Here is a 12,499-nt window from a genome sequence, read left to right on the forward strand (position 1 = left end):
TTTGGACTAAAGGACAAGACATACAAATGGGAATAACCACTTCCATTTTAAAACATTCTTCGCTGTAATCTGCTAATCCCACCATTTGCAGTTTGGAGCGCAGATCCCATATCAAATGGCTATTGACAGGATAGGTAATAATATAAACCAGGGTAGGCCAACCTTGGCTTTTTTATGATCGTGGACTTCAGTTCCCAGAATTCCTGAGCCAGCATAGGCGGAGCTTCGGAAACTCTCCCATTCTCCTCAGAATGGCTGGCTCAGGAATCTCGGGAGTTGAAGTCCACGAGTCATAAAAGAGCCAAGATTGCCTACCCATGATATAAAACGAATCAGTTGAGAATATTGATAAATCGTTGATTGTTTTCTCTAATGTAATGGCCGCAGTAATAATGGAGGTGACAATAAGGACATTTTCCACAGTTCATGGGATGTTGCCATAGAAAGGAGTTTTTTGGTCCACAGAAAAAACCTATATGTTGCACACTAAACAACGTTCAGTTCCGCGCTGTTATAGTCTTCTCTGTCATTTCTGAATAACAGGTTGTGCATGAAACAGCAAATTTATTTTAGTTGTAAAAAGTCAGAACAAAACTGCTCGCTCAGTCTTTCCAGCGCAGTGATTGATGGTTGGTTGTGTTTATTGGGACAAAAAATCGAAGTACTAAAGCTCAGTCGTGGAATATGTCCATTTGGCTTTGTTGCACAGTTCAACTTAAAAAACCAAGTCACTTTTAAGGATGGTCTACTCATTTCAAGCTTATTTCTATGGCAGACACATTATAAAATACTGAGATTGAACGACTTTGGTTCGACATTGAAATTCTTGGAAGATCTGAGCTTGAACTTCAGAACATTTACAGTGGCTGTGTTTGAGCTCAACTATTAGTAACTCAGAATGCTTGCACAGCCATTCATTCAGCTTCGATTTAAATTTTACAGTACGCCTTGACTTAAGACTACATATAAAGGCAACATTTCTGCTGCTAAGTCGAAACGTTGTTAAGAGTGTTGCCGCATTTATAAACATTTCTTGCCCCCGTTAATTGATCACTGCAGTTGCTAAATTAGGAAACACAATTCAGCCCCAAATTTCTTTTGTTAAGGGAGACATTTCAACGGAATTTGCCCCATTTATGATCTATTCCTTGCCACGATTGTTAAGTGAATCACTGCCACTAATTCTAGCGAACACAGATGTTAATTAAGTCTTTGCGTGCCACAAGGTGCAAAAGATGACGCCCCGGGACGCTGCGACTGTCATAAATATGAGTCAGTTGCCAAGTCTCAGAATTTTGATCACGTGACCCTGAGGACGTGGATATGGCTGTAAGTGTGAAAAATGATCATAAGTCACTTTAGTAGCAATTATAACTTGAACGGTCTCTAAACTGAGCTGTTGTAATCGAGGATCACAACGCCTGTAATCACAACAATTTGATTCTTCTCCAACTAACTAAAACTGCCAAATAAAGTATTCTCATTCCTCCCAGTAAAATGAGCCCTCCCTTTTTTTTTATTTTACAAAAGTGTTTCTCAACCTTGACAATTTTAAGGCATGTGGCACTTCAACTCCAGAATCCACAGCCAGCATTGACGAAAATCTAGCACAGGGACTTGGCTCTTTTTTGACTCATGGACTTCAACTTCCAGAATTCCTGAGCCAGCCATGCTGAGGGGAAAGGGAGAGGTTTCCAAGCTGAGCCATGCTGGCTCAGGAATTCTGGGAGTTGAAGTCCACGAGTCATAAAGCGGCCTAGGCCTAGGCCAGGGGTAGGCAACCTTGGCTCTTTTATGACTCATGGACTTCAACTCCCAGAATTCCTGAGCCAGCCATGCTGAGGGGAAAGAGAGAGTTTCCAAGCTGACCCATGCCGGCTCAGGAATTCTGGGAGTTGAAGTCTACGAGTCATAAAAGAGCCAAGGTTGCCTACCCCTGACCTAGCACAAAGGTCCCCAACCTTTTGGGCACCAGGGACCCGTTCCGTGGAGAAAGGTTTTTCCACAGACCAGAAAGTGTGTGGTTTTGTGTGCTGCCTGCTTCCCATGGATGGGGCTTTGCTTGTTTGTGCGGCCCGGTTGCTGGCATGCTGCATCCCGGTACTGGTCCACGGGCCGGGGGTTGGGGATCCCTGACCTAGCAAACTGTAATGGAATAAAAGCACTATAGCCCAAAGCAGAAAGTTGGTTTAGAAAACAGTTAAAAGTAAACAGGAAACTAAAACGAAGGCTATTCAGGTGGCCTTCAACAACAGAAATGTTGTTCTGCTTTAAATTTGTGGCAGGAGAATTTGATAAGGCACATTTGCACAGCAAAGATTAAGCTTCTCCTTTCTCAATTCTGCTGGAAATGAAGCTGGCTTAAGAAACGGTGGTCTGGATTCGATCTGTTCCTTGGTTTTGGCAGCAATGCCAGCCAGATGTTCTGTCTGGACCAATGTTACCATGGTTCCTGACGTAGTTATTTTTAGCTGAAATATACCAAAGGAAATACAATAAACAGAAGTAATATTAATAATGTACCGATTCTACAGCAAAAAAAAGAAAGAAAAGAAATCAACACGAGTCCATTCATTTAAATAAAACTAAAAAAAAAGGCCCATATAATATAATTTGATTTCCCAGTTGGTGAATTCCCCTCGTTTCCCCCCCTTCCTACTCATGCTTTTAAAGCAAGGATTAGTCATGTTTCTTTGTGGACATGTGGTCTCCATTTACTTGTTTCCACCATGGTTTACTAGTCTCACAAAAGACGGTAGGCAGTTTTACCATTCTTGCTTTCACTTGAGCTTCGCGCTTTCACTGAGTAGGCCGTCCTCAAAGCTGACTGTTTTAAGGGCTCTGTCTACAAAGCCAAATGGGTATTTTCCACGAGCGAAAACCTTTGAAGTCACTTTGAGTTTTGTTCCAATGAACTGGAACAGGTCTGTTCAGGTTTACCACTTTTCCTATTCCATCATCATCGGATTGACGAAAGGGAAATGCAAAGACTATTCAACCACGTATTGGTCATCACTTTTATTTTGGGGGAAAAAATAAGGGTTAATCACTTCTTAATTTATAAGCCTTTTTTCTTTATTACAAGCCAGGTGCTTCCCTTGCTTGTCGCTTACAAAAACAGCCAACTTGCAGGGGACCATCACATGAAAAGAACAAACTTCGTTATCGCAGGATAGAATATTATCCCTGTCGTTCTTATTTTTCCTTAGCTTCTGTACTTTCAAAATGGGAATGAGAGAGAGAGAGAGAGAGAGAGAGAGAGAGAGAGAGAGAGAGAGAGAGAAGATCAGAAGTGAGGAGGTGATAAGCTGCCTGGAAAAGCCAAGGGAAATCATCAAAACAATTAAAAAATGAAAATTAGAATATTTCAGACATGTGATGCGACACTCAGAAAAATACGGCATACTCCATTTAATCTCCAGGGAAAGATTGAAGCAAATGAGGTCTAGGCAGAAGAAGAACATCATAGCTTCAAAATCTAAGGGACTGATTTGAACAAAACTCAGCAGCACTTTTTCGTGCGGCTGCTGATAAAAACAGGATCGCCAACATGATCGCCAACGTCCTATAACGGATATGGCACAAGAAGAAGATATAGATAGAGAGAGATACTCAGTTAACGCATTAATTGATGCAAGGCTCCATTTTGCAACGGTTTTGTAAGCACCGGTTCTTCCAAAAAACAAATGGAAAATTTGCAAGAGCAAAACGAGGGCAAGCCACTCTGTTTAATATCAATAGCTTTCTGCTTGAGTGATAGAGGAGTAGAAAGCATGAAGGATCTCTGGCAATTTTAGAAAGGATTTGCTCGGCCTATGCCAATGTGAATTCAATCAGAAATTTTGGGTCTTTAATGTCCAAGTAAAACATTCATTCCAACCGGCTTCATTAATTTATCCTTGGTTTGCTAACTTCTTGAAGAGACGCAACCACAACCTGAATTACATGCCAGCAAAAATACACTTTGGGATAGAGCTGCAATGTCTGCTTTGTATTGTGGTGGGTTTTTTTTTCCTCCTCTTCCCCTGAAAAAAACTTTTAGAGTACACAACTCAGATAATTACCACTGGGCCAATGTGAGGAGAAGGGAGTTTATGGACAGGACTGGAATTTTGGAGAAATCTGTTACAAGCACTTTATTTTAAGCAAATCTCAATCTTGTACTCGCAATCCTGTGAGGAATTATATCCCGATTCTTCAGCTTTCTAAAAACATGGGGTGTATTTCAGACGACCATTGCCTGTGGACTCTGTGGTGATCAGTTCTGCTGAAAAAGACACAGGATATTGTCTAGTTTGCGCGGGGTGGTGGTGGTGGTGGATTTTCCCCTCGTTAGTAGTTGCTTGCTAAATGGAATGTTCTTTTTTCTTGGATAGCTGTGGACTTCTTTAACCAGATCAACATGCTTTATGGGACAATTACAGACTTCTGCACAGAGGAAAGCTGTCCAGTGATGTCTGCAGGGCCAAAGTAAGAACGTCATCCATACTTAACTTCTGGCAGTCAAAATAGCTGTGTTTTCCTGAAAATAAGACCGGGTTTTTTTTCTTTTCTTTTTTTGCCTCCAAAAGAGGTACCAGGTTTTATTTTCAGGGGCATGTCTTACCTCAGGCACCGACAGCCCCGCCCAGCCGGTCCACTTCTTCTGCGGCCAAAGGAGCAGCTTCATTCGGGCCTGCATTTTGCAGTCAGGTCTTTCCGGAAGGCCTATGCAGCTGAGTACTGAGCTATGGATTCAATCCATAACTCGGTTCTGGAAGACCTCTGCAGCCGAGGACTTCCAGAACCAAGCTATGGATTCAATCCATAGTTCGGTTCTCGGCTGCAGAGGCCTTCCAGAACCGAGCTATGGATTCAATCCATAGTTCGGTTCTCGGCTGCAGAGGCCTTCCAGAACCGATCCATGGATTCAATCCATAGCTCAGTTCTCGGCCGCAGAGGCCTTCCAGATAGGCCTGTGACTGAGAAATGTAAGCCTGGCTGCAGAAGATGTTGCAGAAGAAGTGGGCCAACGAGGAGAGACCTGGCTGCAAGGTGAGTGGGTGTGGGGCACATAGGACAGATCCACACACCCCACACACACCCTAGCTTGATTTTTAGGTCTGTGCCTCGCCCCAAAACTAGGGCTTATTTTGCGGGTAGGGCTTATATTAGGCCCACCCCCCAAAATCAAGCTGGGGTTTATTTTTGGGGTAGGTCTTACTTTCGGGAAAACACAGCAGGCGAAACCAAATATCTTACCATTTTATCAAATAATAGTATTAAATATATTCTAATCAAGAACACATTTTGTGCTTTTCATTGCTACTAAAGGCTGAGAAACCTGAAATTTTTTTGGCTTCAAAAATGGTGTGCATGTCAGGCAAGGGTGTTCTATATTGTGTGGTTTTTGTCTCTCCTGACATTTGCTGGGAGTGGGTGGGGTGGAACAAGACTCTTTGTGCCAGAACAGCACCCAGCCTTTCATCTCTTCAAGAGAACAACTTATTCTTATTTTAAAAGGAAGAAATCAAACCCAAAATCAAACGCTCGTATCCCAGCCCCCCTTCAAAGCACGACAATGTAAGTGGAGATCTAGGATTATTTAAAAGGAACCTTATGTAAAAAAGGCTAAATCATGGCAACTGCACCAAAGTTGATTAAATTGAGATGTTTCGTTAATCATCCAAATAACTTCTTCAGTTAAAATGAAAATTTTTGGTTAGGCAGAGAGTCAGAGAGCTGTTGGGACAAACTAATTCTTGTTGGGGTTTCTCCCCAAAATGAAGTGCAATATCTCAAGATATTAAGACTCTAGAACAGCGATAGGCAACTTTGGCTCTTTTATGACTCGTGGACTTCAACTCCCAGAATTCCTGAGCCACCATGGCTCAGCTTGGAAATTCTCCCTTTCCCCTCAGCATGGCTGGCTCAGGAATTCTGGGAGTTGAAGTCCACGAGTCATAAAAGAGCCAAGGTTGCCTACCCCTGCCCTAGAAAGAGTACAGAGAAGAGCAACAAAGATAATCAGGGGACTGGAAGCTAAAACATGTAAGGAACCGTTGCTGGAATTGGGTATGTCTAGTTTAACGAAGAAAAGGATGAGGGTAACATGATAGCAGTGTTCCAATATCTGGGGAGCTGCTATAAAGAAGAGGGAGTAAAGCTATTCTCCAAAGCACCTGAAGGCAGGACAAGAAGCAACGGGTGGAAACTAACCAAGGAGAGAAGCAACCTAGAACTAAGGAGAAACTTCCTGACAGTGAGAACAATTAATCAGTGGAACAACCTGCCTCCAGAAGCGGTGAATGCTCCAACACTGGAAGTTTTGAAGAAGAGACTGGACAGCAATTTGTCTGGAATGGTGTAGAGCAGGGGTGTCAAATTGCTGTGCCCACCCAATTGCCGGCAGTGGAAAAAAAAGTCGTGATATGTCATGACACGTCACGTGATGTTGCGAGTTTGACACCCCTGGTATAGGGTTTCCTGCCTGAGCAGGGGTTTGGACTAGATGACCTCCAAGGTCCCTTCCAACATTATTATTGTTATTGTTAATGTTATTACTATTATTATTATTATTTATTTAAATGTAGAGTTAATCATCCAAGCCATGCTTTTTACCTGCTTTTGGCCTGGATGGTTGAGCTTACATTTACCTATTAAAAGGAACCTATTTCACTTTCCTTCCATTCCAGATATGAATATCATTGGGCAGATGGGACCAACATAAAGAAGCCAATCAAGTGCTCGGCACCAAAGTACATCGATTACCTTATGACCTGGGTTCAGGATCAGCTGGATGACGAGACGCTATTTCCATCTAAAATCGGTAACTCTGAAGTGTGGGCTTTGGGACTATACTAACTTAAAAAATGGGGTGGCATTTATGTTATTTCTGAAAGTATGGAAGGAAGCAAAAACTTCAGGCACAAAAAAAAGTAGCACACAAAATTCTGAAGAAAACATAATATATTTAGTACTGGTGACATTTGGGTGGTTTACAGGAAGCCAGTTTGAGCATCCTCAAAGCTGACACCAGCCAGAGCAAAGAACAAGAAGAAGGAGGGCAAGATTGGAAGACCTGGCCCACAGACTCGCCAAGAGTCGGACATGTCTAAATGGATATCATCATCATCATCATTAGTTTTTTGCATGACATCAAAAAGATTTACACGAGGACTATACACATATAGATACATACATATATATCTTATCTGTTGGGTGAGGCACTTGGTCTACCAAATATAAATCAGTCTGTTCTGTGTTCTGTGACTAGCTCGTGAGGGCAAAATGAGCCTGAAATAGATATACTAGTCTCCCACTAACTTTTTGCCAGCCACAAATTTTGAATTTATAGTGCTCACAGTATGTGAGGTCTGCCTGCAAAACATGCTCCTAGATTGGAGCTAAACGCAGAACAGACTGATTTATTATATTTGGTAGACCGGGTGCCTCACCCAACAGATAAGATATATATCCTCCCTGGTTTCTGCTGACAAGAGTAAGGGGGAACCTGTGACTCAAAAGGGTAATACAGCTGCCTAACTTGCAAGCTGCCCAGGTTCGAATCCCTGAAGGGTGTGACTAGCTGATGAGGGCAAAATGAGCCTGAAATAGCTATACTAGTCTCCCACTAACTCTTTGCCAGCCACAAGTTTTGAATATGTGTGTGTGTGTGTGTGTGTGTGTGTGTGTGTGTGTATTCAGGTTTCATATATATTCAGGTTTCTCAACCTTTAGTAGTGCACACACTCTCTCTCTCTCTCTCTCTCTCTCTCTCTCTCTCTCTCTCATACATATACATATACATACATACATACAGTAATTTGATTGGTTTGATTGACTGATAGATTGACTACGTGCCATCACGTCAGTGTTGATTCTTAGCAACCCCACAGATAGGTTTTCTCCATCATGATATGTCCTTCCATGGACTTCAGGTTTTCACAATGCCCCTTATCAATATGAATTTTAATAGCTATCATTCAATGATTTCATGGCAACTCTCCCTAACCTGGACCAAACCTTTATTTAATCTGAGATGTTTCGTTGCTCATCCAAGCAGCCTCATCCGTCAGAGCAAAATTAGCTAGGTAGAGAATCAGAGAGTTGTTGGAATATACCAACTCTTGCCACACCAACTTCAGGGGTTTTCTCCCCAAAACGGCTTGCAATACGTCAATTAAAATTCAGTCGTCCAGGCCAAAGGTATCTAAAGGTTGAATGGTGGCAACTGGAGCAAACTTGGTTAATCTGAGATGTTATATTAGTCATCCAAGCAACTTTGGGTGCCTTTGAAAGTTCCCAGGCATCTGTGCTGATTGGAGAACTCAGAGTTGTTATCTCAGTGTACTAGATTGGAGAAGACTTGTCCATTTCATTCAGGTCAGACACTTAAATAAATTCACTGGATAGTTTAAACCAGGGGTCTTCAAACTTGCCCCTTTTATGACTTGTGGACTTCAATTCCCAGAAGTCTGGGAGTTGAAGTCCACAAGTCATAAAAGGGACACGTTTGAAGATCCCTGATTTAAATATTTTTGCTGGGACAAACCTGTATTTGGATAGTGCTTTTCCGATGAATCTGGTCCTCACATTCTGGCAACGTTGAATAGCTGTTTAGTAGAATGGGAATGATTTATATTTTGCTTGATTTCCAGGTGTTCCTTTCCCAAAGAATTTCATGTCCGTAGCTAAGACCATCTTAAAGCGTCTCTTCAGAGTTTACGCTCACATATATCACCAGCACTTTGATCCGGTTATTCAGCTTCAAGAAGAGGCACATCTCAACACATCCTTCAAGCACTTTATCTTTTTTGTTCAGGTAAACAAACACAGCAATGGCTGTGATTTAATTTTGTACGTACAAAATAATTTTTGCAGCTTTCTGCCACTTTGAGGGGAATATATCTTGGGATTCTCAATAGCTGAAAAACTATTTCCTATAATCTTGACTTTTGTGGAAACCTTTTGGGAAAAGTGTACAGTAGAAATGCCACTTTTGCTTAAGTTTCCACCCGTTTCTCATTTCTTTATCACTGTAGCCTTGTTCACTTAATAATACTATTTTACATCGCTTTCTGGGTAAGCAGTCAACTCTTTGCACCTTTACTTTAATTTTATTATGTTTTACAAGCTCACTCAATGAAAGAACACAAGAAAAACCCCAACCAACTTGATAGCGATCACATAACACACTGACAAATGTCCTCCTCTCAGCTTCAATAACTGAACCCTACTGTGATCTGATTGGTTCATTGCCAAAACAAGATGACACCCGATTGGCTCTCTAAACACTCACGCTCATTGGCTACCATCAGATGAAGGAAAGCTACCTGATATCAACCTAAGCAAGTTGTGCTTCCTTTTTCTGGTTATCTGGCTACAACTTTTCATAGAACACAGTACAGATAATTGAACAAACTTTGTTGCATTACGTTCTTGATTAAATTATCTTTCCACTGATATATAATTTTATGGTACTACTCCAAAAAACAAGTGGTGTTACTAGCCATCAAACCTCAAAAATACACTTTTCCCAAAAGGTTTCCACAATTTTAGCCACTGCTGTAGGTAGGGCAGTGAAACTTAAATCTATTTCTCTTCACTGATTTTTGTCTGCTTTGGTTAGAACAGGGTGGAAACTGCACCAGATATTTAGAGGCATTGGTGGGTTTTAGCTAGGGAACTCCTGAAACCACAAGAGGTAATTTCTGGCCATGCATGCCACAAAAGATGGGTAAAGTACATTCCTGAGAAGCAGGAAATCCCTTCCTTCCTTCCTTCCTTCCTTCCTTCCTTCCTTCCTTCCTTCCTTCCTTCCTTCCTTCCTTCCTAGGAGACCTGTCTTTTTCTCCCTAATCTCCTCATAAAGTGATTTGCTTTCAGCGATTTAATATCTTCCCTTTAAGCATCTGATTTGAGATGTTGATTTTATTTCTCCCTCCCACAGGAATTTAATCTTATAGACAGAAGAGAACTTGCCCCGCTCCAAGAACTGATTGAAAAACTCACTTCCAAGGATAGATAAGCGAAAACGAAATTATGGAAATCTTGTTTTGTTTTCTTTAAGCAGGCATGTGGGGTTTTTTAAGGGATTTGGGTTTGAAATTCTCTACCGCATTTAAGTTCCAGGGGACTTTTAACTCCCGAGTAAGTGTGTGGAGGTTTGCAACCTTTTGTTTGTTTGTTTTAGAAAGGAAAGGAAACTTCTGTTTTACTTCAGGCAACCTAGATCCATTCTCTGTGCTTTTTCTTAGTGAAAACCTCTTTCACTTAGTGAGATATACACACACACAGTAAATGGTTTTCTGTTCTTGTTCATTGTTCTTGTTCATTTTTAAGCAGATGTTGTGTGTTAATAAAGGAAAAAGACATGCTTGTTGGGAAATGTGACACACTGCTAGTTGGAAAGTGCAGGATTGCCAGTTGTACATCTTTTCTCAGAAGGTCCTTAAAAAGAGATTTAATCTTCTCTAAGTGCCTTGGTAGATTCTCTTCTGGGGTACAAAGCACATACAAAGAACATTGCTGGAAACAGAAAACACAAATAGCTACCCAGGACATTTATTAATACTTGTTATATGTAATAAATATGTGCAAACCTTTTCTAAAAGCCATAACGTCTGTCAGTGATCTCCAATCTTTAAGAGAAAGCAATGACTTTAGAAGCGAACATAGTTTGGGGAAGAGAAGTCAATGAGTGGCTCATTTTTTCATATATATTTTTTAAATAACATACTGAGCTACCCATCTAATACAGGAGTCTCCAACCTTGGCAACTTTAAGACTTGTGGACTTCAACTCCCAGAATTCCTCAGTGAGGAATTCTGGGAGTTGAAGTCCACAAGTCTTAAAAGTTGCCAAGGTTGAGGACCCCGATCTAATACATCTCCAATATTGTAGGGGCCAAGAATGATACTGGATACATTACTTTTGACAATATACATTCTGCCAAGATTTTAACTCATTCTGATCTACCGGTAGGATTATTTTTTTCAATCAGTGCTTTATCAAATTGAACTAGAAAAAAATTCAGTCTTTTCAATTGAAATCCTGCAGTGGCATCTAGTCAAAATAAAAGGGAAGCCGTTTCCAAGGAACAGTAATATTAATAAAGGAAATATTTATAAATCTACCTTGGTTATTTTTAAAAAATGGGGACAAAGCATCCTAGTGTTTCAACTTTTAATAAAGAGAAATTGTCTCAGTCTACTGAGCAGTTTACTTTTCCATTTCACGCATCCTAAATCCGCAGCCCCTTTGTAGTCTCAATTGAACAAGAATGCTATAAGGGAAAGCATTTATCTCTTGTAACAAAAGTACAATGGTGTTTTGGAATTTTGAGCGGGTGGTCATTTAAGATAATTGGAGACGCACCCATTTTGATAACATTTTCAGTGTTGTTTTGCTGATTTTCCTCTCTCTTTATATCCTTTATCATAGAATGTTTAGAATTTGGGATAATTCCTTTTGAGGAATTCAAAAATGAGAAGCCAATTTCTGATTTCATGACCTGGGATCATCCGCTATTGTTCTAAATGCCAGGGCAGCTGAAACTTGCCAGTGGTTTGAGCATTAAATCCAAAATATCTCCCCTTTTTTTTTTAACTTTTCTGGAATGTCACACATTTTGTCTGCTTCCCCACCGTTTCCATGGATTGACTGACACACAAAATTACTCCATGTATCCTTAGATCAGTGTTTCTCAACCTTGACAATTTTAAGGCATGTGGACTGCAACTCCCAGAATTCCACAGCCAGCATTGCTGGCTGTGGAATTCTGGGAGTTGAAGTCCACATGCCTTAAAATTGTCAAGGTTGAGAAACACTGCCTTAGATCCTAACCTTGAAGCCCACTTTTCACATTATCATTGGGGTTAGCTAAAATCACACGAACATGTACTGTGTGTCCATTAAACTAATAATATTTAAAACCCATGAATATCTTAAAAGTCTAATGTACACAACAGTTTCTTTTATTATATCTTCGAGATTATATATACCTTTCAGATACTTTTAAGAACTGAAGTGATAAAAGGCATACAGGATGTCTTTTGCCTGAGAAGTAGATAATTAAACATAGTCATATGAGGGGAAAAAATACAAATTTACTGTGGTTACATTATCTAGCTGTATTCTTGACCCTTATAACCTGATAGCCATTAATAATGATGGTTCTTCCGATGGATCTACTAAAAAATGAGTACCGTAATCAAACTCTTGGCAATGTTTCATAACCAGTTTTGAGCCTGATGTTCATAATACGTTTTGTCAATATTTAATTTTAGAAGTCAGATTCACAGTCCTGATTTGCTGAACCTTGAATTTGAAAGTTTACATTGCTAATGGAAAAAAAAAATTGTTCAAAGCTGGGATGCTGAAAGCAGTTTAGAGGTTAGAATTTTAAATATCCCCAATTTTCATCTAGCAATTTTAAACCACCCCTAAAAGATATCTGTTAAAAATAAAAGAAGAAAAATGCTAGGTGTCCTCTAAAACCTGTTTGGATCTTGAAATG

The 12,499-nt window shown here is 40.4% G+C and overlaps 1 protein-coding gene across 1 annotated transcript in view; it reads left to right on the plus strand.

The window, feature by feature from the left end:
- MOB1B (MOB kinase activator 1B) overlaps window positions 1-11,151 on the plus strand; it is a 57,533-nt gene extending 46,382 nt beyond the window's left edge. Inside the window, exons 3-6 of the mRNA XM_039350337.1 lie at window positions 4,377-4,470; window positions 6,675-6,808; window positions 8,640-8,803; window positions 9,932-11,151. Coding sequence (XP_039206271.1) covers window positions 4,377-4,470; window positions 6,675-6,808; window positions 8,640-8,803; window positions 9,932-10,009 — 470 coding nt within the window. The 3' untranslated portion in view covers window positions 10,010-11,151. The remainder of the gene's footprint in view (window positions 1-4,376; window positions 4,471-6,674; window positions 6,809-8,639; window positions 8,804-9,931) is intronic.
- The last annotated feature ends 1,348 nt before the right edge of the window (window positions 11,152-12,499 follow it).

Source organism: Crotalus tigris, unplaced genomic scaffold (genome assembly GCF_016545835.1).
Source record: "Crotalus tigris isolate CLP2741 ecotype Arizona unplaced genomic scaffold, ASM1654583v1 scf7180000018322.853269, whole genome shotgun sequence".
Lineage (NCBI taxonomy): Eukaryota > Metazoa > Chordata > Lepidosauria > Squamata > Viperidae > Crotalus > Crotalus tigris.